Genomic DNA, 21,421 nt, shown 5'->3' with positions numbered 1-21,421 from the left:
TTCAACTTACTCTAGTCTGACAGATAATAAAAGAAAGATGTGAAGAACTCTATTGTTATCTGGGAAGCTGGTTGGCGACAGCTATTAAGAAGAACCATAGAAAAAGGAAGTGACATGTATGGGCCTGGAAAACTTCAACATATTAGATTGGGCATCTAGGGAAGGACTCATTGAGGGTAAACATTTGAGAAAAGGCCTAACAGAATGGAGAATCCCACAAATCAGACATTTGGGTCAAAATATTCAGTTCAAAAGCCCTGAGGCAAGAGCACACCTGGGTTCTAGGAAATTCAAAGAGGCCACTATTGGTGTTTCAGAGGGAACTAGAAGAAATAGGATTAAGCCTCTGGTTAAACACTTACCTAATCTAGCCCTGGAAAGTCTAACTATGTGAGCTTTCGAATTCATCCGTGTGTGTGTGTGTGTGTGTGTGTGTGTGTGTGTGTGTGTGTGTATGAGAGAGAGAGAGACAGACAGACACAGACACAGGCAGGCAGAGAAGAGAGAGCCAGAGAGAGAGACAGAGAGGGAGAGAGAAAGAGAGATTTGGTTTAGACTTTCTGTTGTTGAAACTAAATTTTAGAATTCTAAATTCTACAACACATGCAACTTGTACTCATGTTGAATTCTAATTGGAGATTTACTTTTTTCAGTGTGAGTCTGCATAAGTCATGCTTATGGAAACTAATTGTTAAAAAAAAGATTTAACTAGAGAGGGGAAATAGAATAGATAAATAAAATAGATGGTGATGTTAAACTAAATGAGCTTTAAAATTTGTTTTTTGTTGGTTCACCAATGAAGCCTTATAAGGACTTACACAAAGATGAAATAAAACATAAACTGCATTCTTCTATCTGTATTCCTGAACCAGTTGTAAAAGAAGAGAAACAAAAGTGTGTACAAAGCTCTTGGGGCATTTTCTTTAATGGTATAACAAGCAGCAACCAACAATTCTGTCATGACATCAGGAAGTTATAAAGTATTTGGATAGACACAAACCAGAAATTGTGGTTCTAACTATGTGTATTAACTGTTAAAAATAAAATAAAATTTACTAGTAAATCACTGAAAGTCTAAGGAAAAGAAATTCTGAGTCATTGCTCTGAGGCAGTGTAAATAGTATATAATTGCATAGTGCCTATATTTTTAATAATGTGCATAATACCAATCAGATTTTTTAATTTAGTGGCTGTCATTTATTCATTTTTATAAACATGAAAATTACAGTAAGTTTTTTTGCTATGAACTCAATGTTTTCTATGATTTATTCATACATAGTGATTATTAGAAATCTGACTATCAATTGTAAAGTAACAATTGTTTTACCATGAGGGCATTTATATTATTAATATTGAGAATGTAATTGACATTGTGAAAGTGCTTGATTAGAAATTCTTCATTACAATTTCAATGAGAAAGTTTACCATCTTTATGCCACTTCAATTAGAAAGAAATTGAATTGAAAATAGAGACATTTAACCCATGATGAAGAGCATGGCTTAGAATGAATAAGGTTCTGACCTATGGGCTTTTTTACCCCTAATATTGTCCAGCCTGTTGCATTTAATATAAACTTCCTAATCTTAAAGTCATTACAGGATATGCCTTATTCTTCATATTACTTCAATTAAATGAATAATCAAAAGACATAATTTTCTGATTATAATTTTAGTCTAATCTCATTAATTGGAGTAAACCACTGTCAAATTATTGGTTTATTTCATTTTAGCCTATATACACATCTGTATAATACAAATATCATCCAGACTTCACTGGCCATCAAAACTCTGATCAATCTTGGTCTTTCCTTACATCCGAGATTAACTCGGAGCCTCTCTGTGAATCCTCAAACCCTATTCTCCACACTTCTCTCTGGTTCCCTGTTTCTCTGTCTCCGTGCGTATTAATTTGTCCCTGGACCACGCAGGTCACAGACCTCAGAAACTTCATGTTTCCATAAAAGTAATTCAAATATACCAGGGAAATCTCATGTTTATTAAAATTTATAAAGTCCTAAATGATTATGGAGATGGAAGACATCAGACACTACATCATCTTGTACCATCTGACTCGCTCCCTCCCCTGAATGTTATGCGGCCTGATATACAACCTCTTCAGATGTCTGAGCACTCTGGGAGGATGACTGCTGTAGGAGGAGAACTGCCATGACTGGTGACCTTTCCCACATCCCAGAAAGTTCATAAACAACATCTTATTTTGTTATGAGCAGCAGTTAATATCATATATATATATATATATATATATAAAACTAAATTGTAGTTAGACTAATACAGCCAATTTTTACTAAACATTCTGATTTGAGTATTTTCCAAAAATCATGATACACTTCAAAAGTATGGACTAAATTGGATGTATGTTCTATTATATGGGTACATTATAATTTTTAGCTATTTTTTGCTTAATTTGATTACTTTGATTCTAAAATAAGTAACAATATAGTGAATATTTCCTACATGTTTGATGTAATCTTGTTTTCTTCAGGTATTTCTAGATTTTGAATGATTATGGATTGAAAACCTTGGGTACATTCTACTAAATTGCCATGCATTGGGTTGATATCAAGTCCTATTTTCCCTGTATACATGTGAGAACGCTGTCTCATTCTTCCATGTGGTATGGAAAGGACACCAAGGATCCCGAACAAAAGTCTTTTGACTTTTCTTGGACTTGGAGAGAGAAAGCAGGGCTAGGGGTGGAGAAGTAGTAAGTTGGTGTGCAGAAGAACGCTCAGCCACTGCCCCTCCATGAGGAGGTCTCCCTGGAGGCTCCTGGGACTGTCCCCGCTGAGGCCCTCGCACCACACAAAGAAACGGGCTTGGACTGGGAATAAAATGCATGTGAGCCGGGCTGAGGGGGGTTGGGGCGTGGCTGAGCGTCGACTGCAACTCTTTCCAGGCACCTGTGGAGCACTGGCTAGGCACCCAGTCCAATGTGGGCCACTTCCCCCACGAGGCTTGCCCGGGCAATGCCTCCTAATTGTCTAGGGTTGAGGGTGAAAGGTCACACATAAGATTTTGGCCTAGAGCTAGACTCTGCATGTCTCCTTAAGGTCCGTCAATATTCCCCTATATATTTTTCATACATATGTTAATATATATATATACAAGATATTTTTAAGTATATACAGCATTATAATTTTTGTATTTTCTTCATGAATTGAAATTATGCTATTAAAAATCATCATAAATTTCTTATTTTATGCCTTAAAGTCTAGTTTACATTAAATTAATATAGGCATCACCAATTTCTTTTATTGATATTACACTGATATATCTTTTTCCATCATTTTATTTCAGTAAAGACATTATATTTTGATTGTCTCATGTAAACAATAAACATCTGGATTATATTTATTTTTAGTGAAAATTCAGTTTGATAATCTTGGCGTATGGTTGCCATTTTTCTATGTTTTGATGAGCAGAAGCTTTAAACTTGTCCAATCAATTGGTTTTGTGTCCTTTGCTCAATGAAAGGCCATGAGGAGTAGCCTTTGTTTTTCTGCTTGTTTTTCTTCCCTAGGAGCTTAATAATTTTCTCATTTATTCTTAGACAAACTCACTGGTTAATTTTATATTTTTTAATTTATAGATTTTTAATAAACGGTCATGAGATACGTATATCGAACCCTCTTACTGCTATTTTTTCTGTCTTTATATTTTATTTCATTTACTTACTTTTTTAGACTGCTAAGGAAAAGAAGGAAAAAAATCTGAGTTGTCTAGTCCTATGTCAAATTAATTAAGCTTATAATCACAGACTCTCCCCCTAAGAAAACTCCCAGGCCAGATGCTTCAGTGGTGACATCCATCAAATATTTGAATAAGAAATAGTCCATCATACACAAAATGTTACAAGTAATAGAGGGGGAGGGAACAAATCTTCACTCTTTTTTTTTTTTTTTATTTTTCGGTACGCGGGCCTCTCACTGTTGTGGCATCCCCCGTTGCGGAGCACAGGCTTCAGACGCGCAGGCTCAGTGGCCATGGCTCATGGGCCCAGCCGCTCTGCAGCATATGGGATCTTCCCGGACGGGGGCAGGAATCCGTGTCCCCTGCATCAGCAGGTGGACTCTCAACCAGTGCCCCACCAGGGAAGCCCTCCACTCATTTTTATGAGGCTACATTAACCCTGATGCTAAAATCTGATAAAGACACTATGAGAAAATAAAAGTACAGTCTTATTATTTTAATAGTTATATATTATTATACTATTTATTATTTAAAATTTAAGTATTCTTTATTAATATATGAATACAAATATCTTAGTAATAAGTTGAATACAGAAATAGATAAAATGTCTCAAGGCCAAGAAAAAGTTTTCTTAAGGATGCAATATTTACTCAGAATTCTAAATCAGTTACTATATTTCACCATATTAACACACTACAAAAGAAAAATGATATGATCTTCTAACTGCATTCAGACATTCCGAATAAGCAGTTGACAAACCTCACCAACCCTTCATGATCAAACTCAGTAAATTAGGAATCAAAGGGAACTTCTTCAATCTGATAGAGGCTATCTCCAAATATCTAAGGGTACAAGTGAAAGTCTGATTGCTTTCCCCCTAAAATTGGCAAATGTATGCACAGTTCTCTTCACCTGTTATTAGAAATTCTTATCAATATAATAAAATATGTAGAAGAAATAAAATATAAAGATAGGAAAAATAGCTGTAAGGGGTTTGATATACATATCTCATGGCTGTTCATTAAAAATCTATAAGTTACAAGAAAATAGAACTAACCAGGCCAATAGCATTCCTTTCTTGCTAATATTTTATCTAATGGAAGTCATTAAACTTAAATTAGAATTACCAACAAACAAAAAAAGAAAGAAAGCAGAGTCTGCAAGGTGATGAAAAGTTCAGTTAAATTTCTTAAAAGAAAAATTCAAATTGGAGTTAGAGTCAATAACATACAGGTAATTGTTGAGGCGCTATCAAAGGTGAGACCTCCCAGGGAAAATCGGCAGTGGAGGAAGAAAAACATAAACATAAATGTCAGAGATAAATACTCAGAGACTACTCTGAAACAAAACAGGAACCAAAACCAAAACATAAACAGGATAATATAAAATAAATTAAAACCAAAATGGGAGAGGCATTTCAACTAGACACTTTGCTACTCAGGAAAGGGTAGGTACATTGTAAAGGAAGAAGAAATGGTAATACATCCCTTATATTGAACATAGATATGTCTAGTGCTTGCAAGTATGAGTTCTGGAGTCGGAGTACTTTCCAATATGCCTCATTCCCATCAACATATGTGAACTTGAGGACATAATCAAAAGCTCAGTAGACATTTTATTTTTCTATAAAATGCGATGAGATTTATGTGAAGATCAAATGAGGTAATAACCATTATGATACACTATAATGCCAAATGTATTATAGGTGCTAAAGGTTATGTTCTTATACTATGTATTCTTGTACAGTAACATTATTATATTTTAGGATGTTTGCAAAAGTACACATATATATTTTTCCATGGTCTATTCCATAAGCTGGATTCACATTTTTTTCAAAATATTTTATTAAAATATTTTATAACCCAGAAAAGTAGAAAAATAATAAAATGAACAGCATGATCTTACCATCCTTATTTGCTAAAAGTTAATTAAAAACAAATAAAGCATTACAGATACATTGGAAGTCCCATCTGCCCCATTTCACTCCCTAACCTATATCCCTATAAGTGTCTTTCTAGTAAAGCCAGTGTGTGTAAATAACCCTCATGTAAATGTTTACTCTTCTGCTATAGACTATGAAATCATAGTAAATATGGATTTGCTTGTATTTCAAAATTTTAATCATTATCATAATTTACATATATAATTTTCAATAATATTTTAAAATTCAACATTATACTTTGATATTTATAAATATTAATACATGTTCACTATTTTAATCATTCTTTATAATCTCATGGTATGACTGTGCCAGGATAAATTGATCCATTTTCCTATCCATAGGCCTTGGGTTGATTCAGATTTGGAGTGAAAATTTTTGTACACATCTCTTTCAGTACAAACGTAATTGTTTCTCCAATAGACCTACCTAAAAATGGAACTTCTGAGTTGTAGGATATGCCTTACCATGTGTAACATACACACTCTGTTTTTGTAAAGTCATTTCAAAAACTACCCCCACAAATAATATATTTTATGCCCTAATAACTACCAGACAAATTGTATTTCCCACCTGGCTCAAGAGCTGAAGGCATTAGTAACTATGGTTTTATATATACAGACACATATAACCAGTACTCAATTAGTTATATACTTATTTTATAATAAATACACTGACTAGAACACTTAATAATGCCCTCCCAACATAATTCTTATAAGTTAAAAACCTCTAGTACTAAACCTTATATAACTCATATTTAAATATACAGAAAATGATATATTTATCATTATATCATATAACTTTATATAACTTATATAACTCATATTTAAATATACAGAAAATGATATATTTATCTGGCTTATATTAATAAAAGCATTTGAAATAGGGACTGACAGAAGCTGTTGCATTTTGAGGTGCTAAGTTACTTTGCCACAAACTAAATTACTTACTCTGAATCTTCCGATTACATTGAAACACCATCCTTCATTCAGACAGTTGACGGTGAAAAGTCTGCAGCAGTCAATTACTTTCTCACAGTTTTTTCCAGTAAATCCTGGAATACAACTGTAAATGCATCACTGTAAGTAAAAAAACTTGCAATTTAAATATTTTCACAGAAGTCTATTAACAGGCTGTCCAAAATAATAATGCTTTGTTTAAATTACATACAACATTTATTATCACATTATGTTTTCAATCATTGATTTTGTCCATGCATACTTGTGTTCTTTTTGTTTGTTTGTTTGTTTGCGTTCAGCCTGGGATCAGTTTATTTTATTTATTTATTTATTTTTACATCTTTATTGGAGTATAATTGCTTTACAATGATGTGTTAGTTTCTGCTTTATAACAAAGTGAATCAGTTATATGTATACATATGTTCCCATATCTCTTCCCTCTTGCGTCTCCCTCCCTCCCACCCTCCCTATCCCACCCCTCTAGGTGGTCACAAAGCACCAAGCTGATCTCCCTGTGCTATGGGGCTGCTTCCCACTAGCTATCTACCTTACGTTTGATAGTGTATATATGTCCATTCCACTCTCTCGCTTTGTCACAGCTTACCCTTCCCCCTCCCCATATCCTCAAGTCCATTCTCTAGTAGGTCTGTGACTTTATTCCTGTCTTACCCCTAGGTTCTTCACGACATTTTTTTTTCTTAGATTCCATATATATGTGTTAGCATATGGTATTTGTCTTTCTCTTTCTGACTTACTTCACTCTGTATGACAGACTCTAGGTCCATCCACCTCATTACAAATAGCTCAATTTCGTTTCTTTTTATGGCTGAGTAATATTCCATTGTATATATGTGCCACATCTTCTTTATCCATTCATCCAATGATGGACACTTAGGTTGTTTCCATCTCTGGGCTATTGTAAATAGAGCTGCAATGAACATTTTGGTACATGACTATTTTTGAACTTTGGTTTTCTCAGGGTATATGCCCAGCAGTGAGATTCCTGGGTCATATGGTAGTTCTATTTGTAGTTTATTAAGGAACCTCCATACCACTATGGAGAACAGTATGGACATACTTGTGTTCTTTACAAAGTAGAAGTTTTATTTGTTTAGAGGGAATGTGAATAAACTACATCTTCATTGAATGGTCTTAATATTACTTTTTGGAGATGTAAGAGCAAAATCAACTTTGGCCTAAATGGATATTTAACAATAAAATATAGGTTTTAGAAAACTATTGGAATAAATGAAAGCATTATTGAAATGTGAAGAAAAATGGCAAGTGAGGTTTCTAATGTCTAGTAGAGCCATTCTATACTGATGATATGCTCTCAAGAGTTAATAACGACACAGGAATTTTAGACATATTGTAAAGAATTACAGTGGACAGTGTATGGTCATAGCTGGGCCAAATATAAGGTTTTGTTTGTTTCTTTGTTAGTTGTCATAGTTATCTTTTTTATAATGCAATCAGGCTTTTTGAGTGTAATCTAAGTGCCTGATATCAAGCTTTGGATTGCCATGGCATCCATTGTCACACACATTGTCACACATCCACCTGGAATAAACATATTGCCAGCTGTGTGATGCCTACTCAGGCCTAGACAAGAAGCCTGGCCTCACGTACCCTGGAGCTCCCCTTTTAGAGACCCCTGAGTGACCCAGGTAACTGGCCTCTTGAGTGACCCCACCTTCACACCTTACCCTTCCTGTTCCCTGATTCTCACTATTAGGATTTAAATTCACCAATAACGAGTGACCCCACCCTCAACCCCAGAAAGGCAGAGAGCCCCAGGCTCTCCTCTCTCTCTCTGTGTGTCTTTCTCTCTTCCCCCCTTGTCACAGGGCTGTTGGTGCTGGTACCCTTTACCCTCCAGGCCCTGTGAGTATTATCAGGACTTTTCTTTTAAGTTCCCTGATGGTTGCTGCTGAGGTGCGTCTTGCGGTCATAATAAGACCCACAAGGTCCACCCTAGCCAGAACATTGGTTATCTTTGGGGAAATGTCCTTGGGGGCTGCCACAGGTAGTACAGACCAGGTGAGGGTACCGGGCATTCCTAGCCAATGGCATCACTATCTAAAGACTGAGACAGACAGGAAATCAATCTGGATTCCAGTCCACTGCAGTGCATTAGCTGCAATCAATAAGGTGCTAAAGAACACACAGTGGTGTTCAGGCTTTCTTTGCCTTCACTCTCATCAATTCATGAGAAATATTCCAGTCTTTTAACTCACATTTAGTAAACTTCTGTTATCAAGTGAATTGGGCACCAAATCAAATGATAATATGTCTCTCTAAAGTACACACTAGAGGATTATGACCAAAAATTATACTTGTTAAAATGAAGTTGTTACAAGCTGAGTTAATAATAAAATGAATTGTACCATATAGTCATTATTTTAAATTTATTAAGTACACTGTATAATTTCATAAAAGAACCAAAGACCACATTGACACAGTCCAACGAAAATAGCATCAGTAAAACACTTCAGTAATTCACCTTTCCTGCTGTTTGAGGCTCAGCTTTGCAAACTCACCTCGAGAATTAAATCATACCTTCATCCATCAGGAATAACCATGCATTTTTTTAAAGATCTACAATATGCCAGCCACTAGGTTAATTATTTTCACAAATTTATTATTTTCTAATTCAATTTTCATAATTCTTGTGTGATATTAATTATTACCACTATGATATAACTGAGGAAATATATTCAAAAAAGTTAAGTCAGTTGCTTTGGTCATATGACTAGTTTTAGAGCTGTTATTAAAGTATGATTTAAATTTAAATGTATTGTACTCTTCTACTCCACTGATGAAACCTGTGAAGCTATGCTTACTTTGCTTCTTTTATCCTGAGGAACTAACCAGAGATCCAGAAATCATTCCAAGTACCACTTAGTTATGAAAGGTATCATGTTTACCTTTTCCTAATCGGGATGTAGATGGCAGAAAGAGAGAAGCAACAAAATATCCTAAAATTGTGATGAGTTATGGCTATCATGTTTTAATTTTCCTTTTAAGTGGGAATGAATTAAATTGGACAAGACTAGCTATCAATATACTCACTTGTATTTGTATTATTCTGGAGTATGGTTTTAAAAGATGAGAGCCAGGGCTATGAATTAAATGAAGAACTAATATTCAGTCATTAATGAGACCAGGTTGACAGACTGCTAGATGAAGATTAAGCAACAGAATCTCTGAGAAAGATGTTTCTAAACAATCCAGGGCTTACTGATCATGAAAAATTGGCCCAAAATGTTAGCACTATCATTACAAACCAAGAAGGAAGCCCCAAAACACCATATGTGACCCTTGACCCAGGGAAGTTTACCCCAAAGGCAGAGGAAACCTGTTGAGTTTCAGGTAATCAACCATCATGTGCCTCCACTACCTCCACCCCTCCCACTCCCATGCCTTGAAATCTAAGAGAAACTCCAGAATCTCATTCACAAGGAAAATGACATCCTCATAACTCAGTCTGAGGTCAGGGAAATAAAACACTTAAATAGCATTCTTAAATACATGATACGATGATCAGAGAGTGCAAACATTTAAATCAAGGTTTGTAGGGTGTGCAGTTACAGTTCACGATGAATAATAAGACATGACCATGGGGAATGGGTCAAGATTAGATGGAGGAGGAAAAAAATTATAAAATAACCATCAAAGGATTTAAGCAATCAGGTAGGTTGATTCCCAAGATGGATGCTGAAGTCATCAAGAAAGATGACAATAGTTGTAGAGAAAAGGACACAAGCCAGATGCTAGAGCCATAGTCGGGGATGGACAGGACCTGAGAGAAGAGGAGATGCTTGAAAGGAGCCTGGGGACAGAGAAACAGAGTTAGGGAGAGAATGATCTATGCAATAGCTATGTGCTAAAAATAGACAGGCTTTTGAGGGGAAAGAAAACTGGTCTGGATACGGCAACAATGGCAATTATACACTGTTCCTCACAATATACACTGTTCCTCAACAGATGTACGCAGGTTGTGGGTGAATGGATAGAGCCACCAAAGAAGACTCCAGGTTTCAGCCAGAAAAAAGAAAGGAAGGTATATAAAGAGAGTGTGCTGTTGCAGAATTTGCTGCTGACAAATGAGATCCCGAGGGCACAGCAGAGAATATTGGATATTGAAGTGTTAGAGGCTGTACAGAGCAGTGTGGAGCTAAGATTGATTTGATCAGGTATGAGCTGGAAGACTTGGAGGTTACAGGATACTAATTCAATCTTTATGTATATAGCTCTGTACTAACTTCTGTCATTATGTTTTGTTAGTTATTATTCACAGGGAAATTAATAGGTTCAGGACTAAAAGAAGAAATTATACATATATTCTCAAAATGAAGCACATAGGGGGCCAAATTTAAGGATGACTTCTGTCAACTATAACTGTCCCTGAAAATATAAAATTATATGAATAAAGCAGAAGGTCCTCTTGATGAAGAAATATGAACAATGTCCCAGATATCTTCAGTTGGAATAGAGTTTATAACCATAATCTGAAATTTTAATACTGTGGTTAAACTTTAACAAACTTTTTACCATGTTAAATTTCAAATTTCAGAATGATTTATTCAAAAGGAAAGCTTAGCCTTATAAATATGGCTATTGATTTCAAGGAAAGAAAAATGTAGCAACCTAGCTTTTGAGATAATTAACTCCAAGAGATTGAGGTTTCCTGTTAGTTAGGAATTATTGGGTGACCAAGTTCCTCATCCAAATGTGTGATTGCTATTTTTAAAAGGATTTTTCAAAATTAATGTGAAAATATAACTTTATTATTTGTTGAAAGGAAATATGTTGACCTATATATGCCTGTGTTACGATGTTCTATTTCAAAGTCACAGTGCATGCTTAATTAGGTTTACTTGTGACAGACACTGAAAACCCTAACCCCACCCATGGCTGATGTGGAGAGACATCATACAGACTAATGAAATGCTGAAACTGATGTGAGAAAAGAAAAAAAAGTATGTTAATACACTGAATTGACACTTAAGCAGCGCAAGCTATAAATGCAACTCTGAGTAGGAAACAGGAAAAAAAAAATAAGCTGAGAGAATAAAATAGAACATTATTATCCCATGAAATATCTTAGAATTTGAGTGGAGAGAATAAAAAGTTTAGAAAGCAAAAACATGTATATATAACATAATTTCTGATTTTTTAAAGCCATAGTACTTATTATTATCTAGTTTATGGTGTCTTTTACAAAGATAACTCTCAATAAATATTTTTTTAAACAATTGATTTTCAGGTTGGAAAAAAAAATTGATGTAAGAGAAAGACACTAGCTGGTTGCATTACTCTCTATTTCCTGATTTGTGTTTCTTCATTTTATTCTGAATATTCAGAAGGCAATCATCTTTACATTAGACAATATTAGAGTCACTCCATTCAGTAAATATTAAAATAGCTAAGTGTGTGTGTCTCTGCATGTGTACTTGTGTTTGTGTGTGATTGTGTGATTGTTTGTGATGGCAGTATCAGAACAGTGGGTCCTGACACTCTTCAAAGCCCTTGTGTGGTCTGGTGGGACATGCACTCCCATCCCTGGTGTGTAGTGGAGAATGTAGAGTACTGCTCTCTCCAGTTGTGATGCTCTGCCCTCCAGTGCCCTGCGCCTTCAGCCCCCAGCCTCCAGGAGAGAGCTAATCAGGACCTGGAAGGCCTCACTGGAGCTGTGCTGGGCAGTGCCCTGGACATCACCTCTCACATAGGGAAAGGGGGCCCCAGAGACTGCAGCTTCAACATTGCCTTTGAAGGAGATCCCAGGCTATCCACTGAGCTCCTGACAAGCCCTCACACCCCTAACTCCTTGCCAACACTCTCAATTGCCCCACTAGGATCTAACTTCAAGGCCATCAAGGTGAACCACTTATCACCATTTACCATGGACATCTCAAGAAGCCAGAGGATTCTCAGGAGGCCATTTTATTTCCTCTCTTATCTGATCATAGTAATTTAGACCTAGTCCATACGTTCAAGTAGAGAAACTGATAGCATTATCACCTTTCTGTTCTCCCCTCTTCATTTTACTCCTTTCCAACCACACACTTTTTTCCCCAGATTCATAATAAAAAAAGTAAAAGCTTGGGTTGAGATGTGTGGATGAAGTAGGCGAAAAGGTGTAGGAGGATTTTCTGCATTGATGCTGTTTGAACTCAGATCAGCATCTCTGGAGAATTTTGTAGAAATGCACATTTGCAATCCCTACCCCAGACTGACTGAATTGGAAACTCTAGGGGAAGGGAAAAATGATCTGTGTTTTAAACAGCCCTTCAGGAGTTTCTAATGCAGCTAAAGTCTGGTACAGCTAGTGTGAGAATCACTGTTCCAGAAACACATACCTTCTAATATAACAATGCACAGATAAATTTTTAACTAAAGGCATTTAAGTCAAAGGGTGTTTGATTTTCTCATTATTTTCAGTGATTCTCTTAATCTCCTTTGAGAAAAGAAAAGTCGCTTTCAAGACTATTTTTTTTATTGTTTCAACTTCATGTTTTATTAGTTTATATTGATCATATGACCTTTACTTCATGTGAGTCAAAGTTAGCAACTTTTTTGCACTGTCATTGGTGAGTTTGTGGATGGGAGAATCTGGGGGCTGGAAACTGTTTTGTGTTCCCCACTTTCTTAATGATTTCTGAAGCTTGGGTTTTCACTCATCATTCAAATTAGTCTGTGTTATTTCTGCCCTTTGAATAAGTTTTATTTTTACTCTCCTGTCACTTTTCTTATCTTTCACCCTCTTTTAATCGGTAGTCTAATTTAATCAATAGTGGGGACAATGTTTTTAATTAAGTAGATTCAAGATGAGTGAGCACAATGTATATTGTGCTCAATGTAAATTTTTAAAGAATGTGGGCAATCTCAACAATTAGAATGCGTACAGTGGCTCATATTAATTTCACGAGTAAGTTTACTTCGAAGTTGTTACAACTAGTTACCTATTTGACATATTTCATCCATCCTAGGGAAACCTAACTTGAATTTCTATAACTTTCATCCTATCTAAAACATGCTTTACAAAGCATTCAAGATCAAACTCCATCATTTTAAAATTAAATATATTAATTAAAAATATAACAGTAAACTGAGTGATGACAACAATGTCTCTAGTTATCTAGTTTTCCCTTTGATGATAAAATATAAAACAAAGCCTTCTAGACAACTAGAATAATGCTAATAATAAAAAACAATAAAAGCGCCATACTTGATAAAAAATATACATATATGAATGCATATTTACCTATATTTATATAATGCTATCCATATTTTTAAAGCTGATCACTTTTCTAAGTAGACTCACAAATATACTAGGCCTATAAGGCTCAGAACTAGAAATTATAAATTAAAAAGCCAATATTGTTAAAAGGATAATAGCTCGATTTATAGGTAAGCTAATATAAGATTGAATGCATCCACAGATTTGACTTGATGGGTTGGATGTTCTAAGGTCTTTATATATTGAGGAGGTTTCTCTCCATTCACTTTAGAAAATGTCAAATTTTAAAAGCTTAATATGTTTTTTAACTTTACATTTAGGTTCTTTGAAATTGATGAAAATAGTGTCCACTGTACATCTATAATGCACATACATCTGTGATATACGTGCAGGGTTTTTTTTCAGTGTGCTTTTAAGGTTTTCCTGTACCACAGCTTTTATTTTTTTTAATTATTTTTTTTATTCAAACAGAAAGTCACAAAAATTATAATCATCCTCATCAGTTCACTCAGTCCCTACCACAGCTTTTAATGTTCTGCTTTTATGGATATTCTAAAAGTTCTGAGCTTGTTTACTGCCCTTCAATAATGCCTAACAGAACTTTCTTTAAGCAGATAAAAGTCTAGCAAGATAAAAGTCAAGCAAGTGTGAAGAGTACAAATTACACTTCTTGATGGTGTGAGAAATTAACTATAAAGCTATTTAAAATGGTCTAAAGTGATAGGCCCAGATAACTAATTCACTTCTGTCATTTACAAATCGGTAATTTTTAGCAAGTCTTTATTTAAATAAGACACTGTTTCCTAAAACTTTGCCTAAAGATCCTAAAGGAAAACTCTCAGCTGAGGTCTGTGAATTGCAGGAAGAGACAATGGGTCTATACTTTCAAACGATAATAGCAAGGATGTGTGTGTACAGTAGAAATAATACTGTGGGCACTTACATTATCTCTTCCTTCTAGACCTTCAAATATTATCCAGCTATCCTAAACATCTTCATTACAAAACAAAATAGATGTTTTAGGATGGTATGCCCAAATTATGATTAAGAATTGTTCCAGGGCTTCCCTGGTGGCGCAGTGGTTGAGAGTCCGCCTGTCGATGCAGGGGACACGGGGTCGTGCCCTGGTCCGGGAAGATCCCACATGCCGTGGAGTGGCTGGGCCTGTGAGCCATGGCCGCTGAGCCTGCGAGTCCGGAGCCTGTGCTCCACAATGGGAGAGGCCCGCGTTATCACAAAAAAAAAAAAAAAAAAAAAGAATTGCTCCAATATTTATATTTATTTAAAACCAATGCCACAACATTTAAACATTTCATAGAAAAAGCATTAAGATTTTTCTACTTTAACTGGAAATAAAATATTATAAGCCATTAAAGTTTTTTAAGCTTAAAACAGAACATTGTTTTATTTTTGTCCACAGGATTTAAAATTTATATATTTTTGTTTAAAAATAGGAAGTTAATTATACCTGCAATGATAATCTTTCTCATATTTCATACTTGTGGCATTAATCTTGCAAGGAAAAGACTCCAGTGGTGTTTGAAGTTGCTTACAATGCTTGACTGTACATATTGGTGAAAACATGCACATGATATCCTAGAAAAGATTAAAAAGTATTTTTTACAAAACAAATCTGTATATCTCAAAGATAATGAAAGGATTCTTACATGGGGAGAGATGGAAATTATTTTCATAAGCAGGTAGTAGAAGTTCTCACTCAGTGCAACAATGTGGAAGATTCTATTTTCCAAAACATCCCAACATTGTTTCCCATGTCACACACTCTTCCTACTACCTTATTTCAACATCCCCCTAATTGAGAATTGGGGTCATATTTACCCCCTTGAGTGTAAGCAAGCTGTGACTATGGGGAAAGGATGCTCTGTGACTTTAAAGGCTAGGTTTAAAAAGGACATACAGAGTCTGGTTATCTGGGAATGCTTGGAACCCAGCCACCATGCTGTGAGGACACACAAGCCACACAGAATAGTTTTATTTAGGATATGGCTGATAGTTCCAGTTGAGGATGTGGTTGACAACCAGCATTGACCCCTGGACATGTGAGTGAGGAAATCTTTAAGGTATGAATATTAATTCATATTATGAATGAATCTTACCAAAATGAAAGATTGTCATTTGTGGGAACTACTAAATTATTTCCTATTCTTATTTATTTAACTATTAAATAAAATGTTAAAATGCAATAATATAAAATAATCAAATAATAAAGAACATATTTTTAAATAACTAAAAATGAAAAGTTTACAACATTATATTGTTCATAAAGGAGAGTTCTGTCAGAATAACAAAAATTAAAATTGAAGAGTAGTTTTGAGATTGGGGTTTCTATTTAAAATGGGAACAGTGAAAATAAGCAAGTTAAATACATTTTCTGATGTTCCTGAGTTTGAAAATTGCAATATGTTAATTAGAAGTTTAATTATTTGTACTTTTCAAACAGCTTAGTAATGGTAAAATATATTTTAAAACCACTCCCTTGTATGTTAGATTCAGACTTACCGTTGGAATATCAATGCAGTCAGTAACATTCTGACATGGTTTTGGTGAACACTCATTGACATAGGTTTCACAGCTTTGATTGAGATATCCTTCTTTGCATTCCAAAATGTAAGCTGAGCTTTTATTTTGACTAATTTCTCCTTTCCAACAAGACTGAGAAACACAATGTTCCATTGACTCCTCACAGAATGGACCTTAGAAGATGAAACACACACAGAAAGAAAATATGAACATAGGCATGTACAAAAACTTGGTATAGAAAAAGTCTCTAGAGTTCATGAAATCTTTTTAAACACGTTTATCATGGTATAATTTACACGTCATAGAATTCACCCACTGTGAATCTATAATCAATAATTTTTGCAAGTGTATATAGCTATTGGACCATCACACTATCCTGTTTCAGCACATCTCCATTACCAAAAAAGGGCTTTTTTATCATCACTCTTTGTCCCCAAATCCAGCCTCAGGCAACCATTAATCTTTCTGTCTCTACAGATTTGCTTTTTCTGGGCATTTCATATAAATGGAATGGTACAATATATTGTCTTTTGTGATTGGCTTCTTTCCTTAGAATAAAATATTAGAGGATTTTTCATGCATGTATCACTACTTTTACTCTTTATTGCCAAAGAGCAATTCAAAATATATATAATATTTTGTTTATTAATTCACAAATTGGTAAACATTTTGGTTGTTTCTACTTTTTAACATTTTTATTGAGATGTAATTGACACATAACATTCTTAGTCTCAGGTGTACAGCATAATGATTCAATGTATGTATATATTGTGAGATCACCATCACAATAAGTCTAGTTAACATTCATAACCACACACAGTTACTGTTTGTTTTATTTTTTCTCGTGATGAGAACTTTTAAGACCTACTCTCTTAGCAACTAACTTTTATGAGCAATTAATTCACTCACAAGTATTTGAGTGGATATATACTTTAGTAGCTCTTGCACAGATTCCTGACAGAGAAATTGCTGAGGTGTAAATTTATTTGTAACATTTATTTTATTTATTTATTTATTTTTTTTGTGTGTGGTACGCGGGCCTCTCACTGTTGTGGTCTCTCTCATTGCGGAGCACAGGCTCCAGACGCGCAGGCCCATGGCTCACGGGCCCAGCCGCTCCGCGGCATGTGGGATCTTCCCAGACCGCGGCACGAACCCGTGTCCCCTGCATCGGCAGGCAGACTCTTAACCACTGCGCCACCAGGGTAGCCCTATGTGTAACTTTATAAGAAACTGCCAAACTGTTTTGCAAGGTAGCTGTGCCATTTTTCATTCACATCATGAATCTGTGAGAGTTCCTGTTTCTCACATTCTTGCCAACATTTAATATTGTCCATTTTCTTTATTATAGCTCTTCTAGTGGTTGTGAAATAGTATCTCAATTCAATTTGCATTCTCATAAGAATAAAGATTTTGAGTAACTTCTCATGTTTATTAACCATTTGTATGCCTTCCTTAATGAAATTTACCTTCATATATAGAGAATATTTTAAATTGTGTTATTTATTTTCTTATTATTGAGTAGTGAGTGTTCTTTTCGTATTCTGAATACAATTCTGTTATGATATATGTGACTTGCAAATATTTTTTTCCTTGTGTTGCCTTGACTTTTCATTTTCTCAGTTAGTGACTTTTGGATAGGAAAAGTTTTTATTTAATTAAGTCTAAATTATCAAATCTGTCTTTCACTTTATTAAGTCCAACTTGTAAATTTTATATATCATGGCTTTGTTATAATATCTAAAAAGTCTGTCTAACCAATAGTATAAAGATTTTCTCTTATGAGTTATTAGACATTATTATCAATTTAGCTCATAATTTAGATCTATGATCCCTTTGATTTTTTGCATGATGTGAGATAAGGATATGTTATTTCATATATATGAATAACATGTTGTTCTATATATGTATAATTTTTTACATGTTGATATATAATTGTCCAGGCAACATTTTTTTGAGAAGACTGTTCTTTTTCTATTTAGTTGCCTTTTTCACTATTGTGGAAAAACAAGTGATCATAAACATGAGTTCACTTCTGGACTCTCAATTCCTTCTCATAAGCCTATATACTTATCCTTATGCAATAATACACTGCCTGGATCAATGCAGATTGATAGTAAGTTTTGAAATTTGGCAGTCATCAAACTTTTTCCTTTTTTAAAAAATTTTCAGTCCGTATAAAGTTTTGTATAAGCTAGTCAATTTCTTCAGAAAAACCTCCTGGAATATTGACAGGGATTTCAATGAATCAATAGGTTAAACTGGGAAGAATTACCATCTCAAAAATACAGCATTCCACTCAATGAATATGCAATACCTCTCCATTTGTTTAGATATTCTTTCATCTCTCTCCCAATGTTGTATAGTTTTCAGTTAAAGTCTTTCATTTAATTAATTAAATTTATACCTAAGCATTTTATCCTTTTGATACTATTATAAAGGGAAATGTTTTCTAATTTAATTTTTGAAATTTTGTTGCTAGTATATCAAAATACAATTAACTTTTGCATTTTATCTTGTATCCTGAAAGCTTTATAAACTCAGCCACAAGCCTGGTAGTTCTTTTTTTGCATTTCTTAGTATTTTCTACATAAGATATTATGACATCTGTTAATAAAGGTAGTTTTACTTCTTCCTTTTCAATCTGTATGTTTTTCGATCTATTTTCTCCCTATCCAAGTCTGCAACAACCTGTAAAAAACATTGACTAGATAGTGAAAGTGGATATCTCTGTGCTGTTCTCGTTCTTAGGGGAAAATCTGCCAGCACACTTCATTAGGGTGATATTAACTGGACAATTGTCATAGATGCTTTTTATCAGGTCGAGAGAACTTTGTTCTTTTTCTAAGCTGTTTTAGAGTTTTTGTAATGATCGTGTGTTGGATTTTGTCAAATGGTTTTTGTCCTGGTTTTATGTGGTTTTGTCCTTCATTCTAGTAACATTAATTTATTTTTAGATGTTAAACCGATCTTGCATTCTTGGAGAAAATTCTACTTTTTTAGAGTACAAAAACATGCTTTTTGTGTTTCTGGATTTGTTGTGCTCATATTTTGTTGGGGATTTTCAATGTATATTCATAAGTGGTTCTCTTACTTGTTTTTTGCCTGGTTTTGGTATAAAGGTAATATTGGCCTCATAAGATGTGTTCAAAAGTCTCCCCTTTACTTCTATTTTTTGAACATTTCATAAGGATTATGATTAAATATTTGGCAAGTCTGCATCAACTATCTGTTTCTTCTTGAGACAATTTTAGTAATTTGTGTCTTTCCAGAAATTTGTCCATTTCATTTAAATAGTCTAATTTCTTGGCATAATGGAGTCCATGGTATTTCCTTATAATCCTTTTAATTTTGAATGATCATTATTTATGTCCCCACTTTAAATTCTGGTTTTGTTAATTTGTGTCTTCCTTGTTTATTTCTTGGTCAGTCCGACTAAAGATATGTCAGTTTTCTTTTACTCAAAAACCAATGTTTTGTTTCATCAGTTTTTCTTATCCATTTTAACAATTTTTCCCTAATCTTACCACTTCCTTTCTTTTGTGTGTTTTGGGTTCAGTTTCTCTTCTTTCTCTAGTTATTTAAGGTAGAAGCTTAGAATATTGATTTAAGAGCTTTTCCTTTTCTAATGTAGGAATTTAGAATGATAAAATTACCTGTAAACCTTGTTTTAACTACATTTCATAAATTTTGGTATGCTGTGTATGTTTGTATTCAATTGTAATGTTTTCTTTGACTCAGGTTATTTTAGAAATTTGTTTAATTTCCAAATATTTGAAGTTTTCTCAGAATTTTTCTGCTGTCAATTTCTCATTTAATTCTGTTACATTTGAAGAGTGTGTTATCATATAATTTTAATTCCTTCAGGTTTATTGAGGCTGGTTTTGTGGCCATGATCATCTGTTTATATAATGTCTATCAACAGCAGAGCTGAGTACTCAAATACTTGGCACTGGATGCAGTGTGAGAGTGGGCACTTACTGAAAGTCTGTGCCCTAAGAAAGACACTTGCCTGCCTCTAGTCCCCACCCTGAGATCATGCAAAAAGAACAAATAAAGTACTGATGTTAAGGTCCAAGTCTGGTAGTTCCACTGCAGCTTCCATGAGACTGGAATCAACGTCTGTTTCATTGCTGAGCTGAGGTGTTTGTCGGATTCTGTTTAGCACATTTCCATTAGGCACCTCCTACTGGTTATAAAAAAAGTACCCACGGTAATGGCCTGACATCCTTGCCATATCTGTTAAATCCTGGATTTCAAAAGCACAATTTACTCTTTTACTCCTTGTTGGGTAATGAATAGGTTTTTGGACAATTCATACTTGCTGGGGAGAGCTGAAAAGGGAAATATTTGACTTCCTACTAAAAATGGCTCACCTGGCCTCCAGAAATTATCTACTGAAGTTAAAAAAAAACATATTTGTACTTCAAGTTCATAAACCTTGTCAACCAATCAGTATATGACCGAAGGCCAACAGTATACAACAGGTTCATTAAAAAATCTTTGTATAAAACTCATTCATTATTATGTGAACAAGAGCATCAAGAAACATTTAGCTACAGAGAATTAAGTTACTTAGCAAGATAATACAAACCAAAAAAAAAAAAAGAAACAAAAACAAAACACTTAGAAGAAGATATGCTGTTAATTGATTTGAAGTTTGAATCGTGTGCCAAATTCTAAAATATAAAGGCATAATAGCAGTTTAAAATGTTGAGTGACCACACCACTGGCATTATGATATTAAAATAACTCAACTTCTATTTTGAGCACATGAAGAAGAATGAACATGCATTTCTCAGTGGTGTGATATATTAACATATTATTCTATTAAATATTTGTAAGAAATAACATTTAATTATATTTAAGACATCAGTGTTAATTGGCTCCATGGTAAGAAACTAGCTGAATGCCCCTACCTCATATTTATGTAATGCTTGGCATTTCCATAGCACTTATATCCATACAATTTGATAAAATCCTTAAAGACAAACTTGGAATTTATAAAAGGCCATTATTATCCAGTTT

At 34.4% G+C, this 21,421-nt stretch overlaps 1 protein-coding gene across 1 annotated transcript in view; it reads right to left on the bottom strand.

Moving 5' to 3' along the window:
* EYS (eyes shut homolog) overlaps positions 1 to 21,421 on the bottom strand; it is a 1,671,360-nt gene that overhangs the window by 1,554,282 nt on the left and 95,657 nt on the right. The window contains exons 3-5 of the mRNA XM_060167756.1: positions 16,373 to 16,566; positions 15,321 to 15,448; positions 6,601 to 6,715 (exon numbers count right to left, since the gene is read on the bottom strand). Of these exons, the coding sequence (XP_060023739.1) occupies positions 6,601 to 6,715; positions 15,321 to 15,448; positions 16,373 to 16,566 (437 nt within the window). The remainder of the gene's footprint in view (positions 1 to 6,600; positions 6,716 to 15,320; positions 15,449 to 16,372; positions 16,567 to 21,421) is intronic.

Source organism: Lagenorhynchus albirostris, chromosome 12, assembly GCF_949774975.1.
Source record: "Lagenorhynchus albirostris chromosome 12, mLagAlb1.1, whole genome shotgun sequence".
Classification (NCBI taxonomy): Eukaryota; Metazoa; Chordata; class Mammalia; order Artiodactyla; family Delphinidae; genus Lagenorhynchus; species Lagenorhynchus albirostris.
Note: the sequence above shows the minus strand (reverse complement) of the source record. Positions and strands in the feature narration are given on the sequence as shown.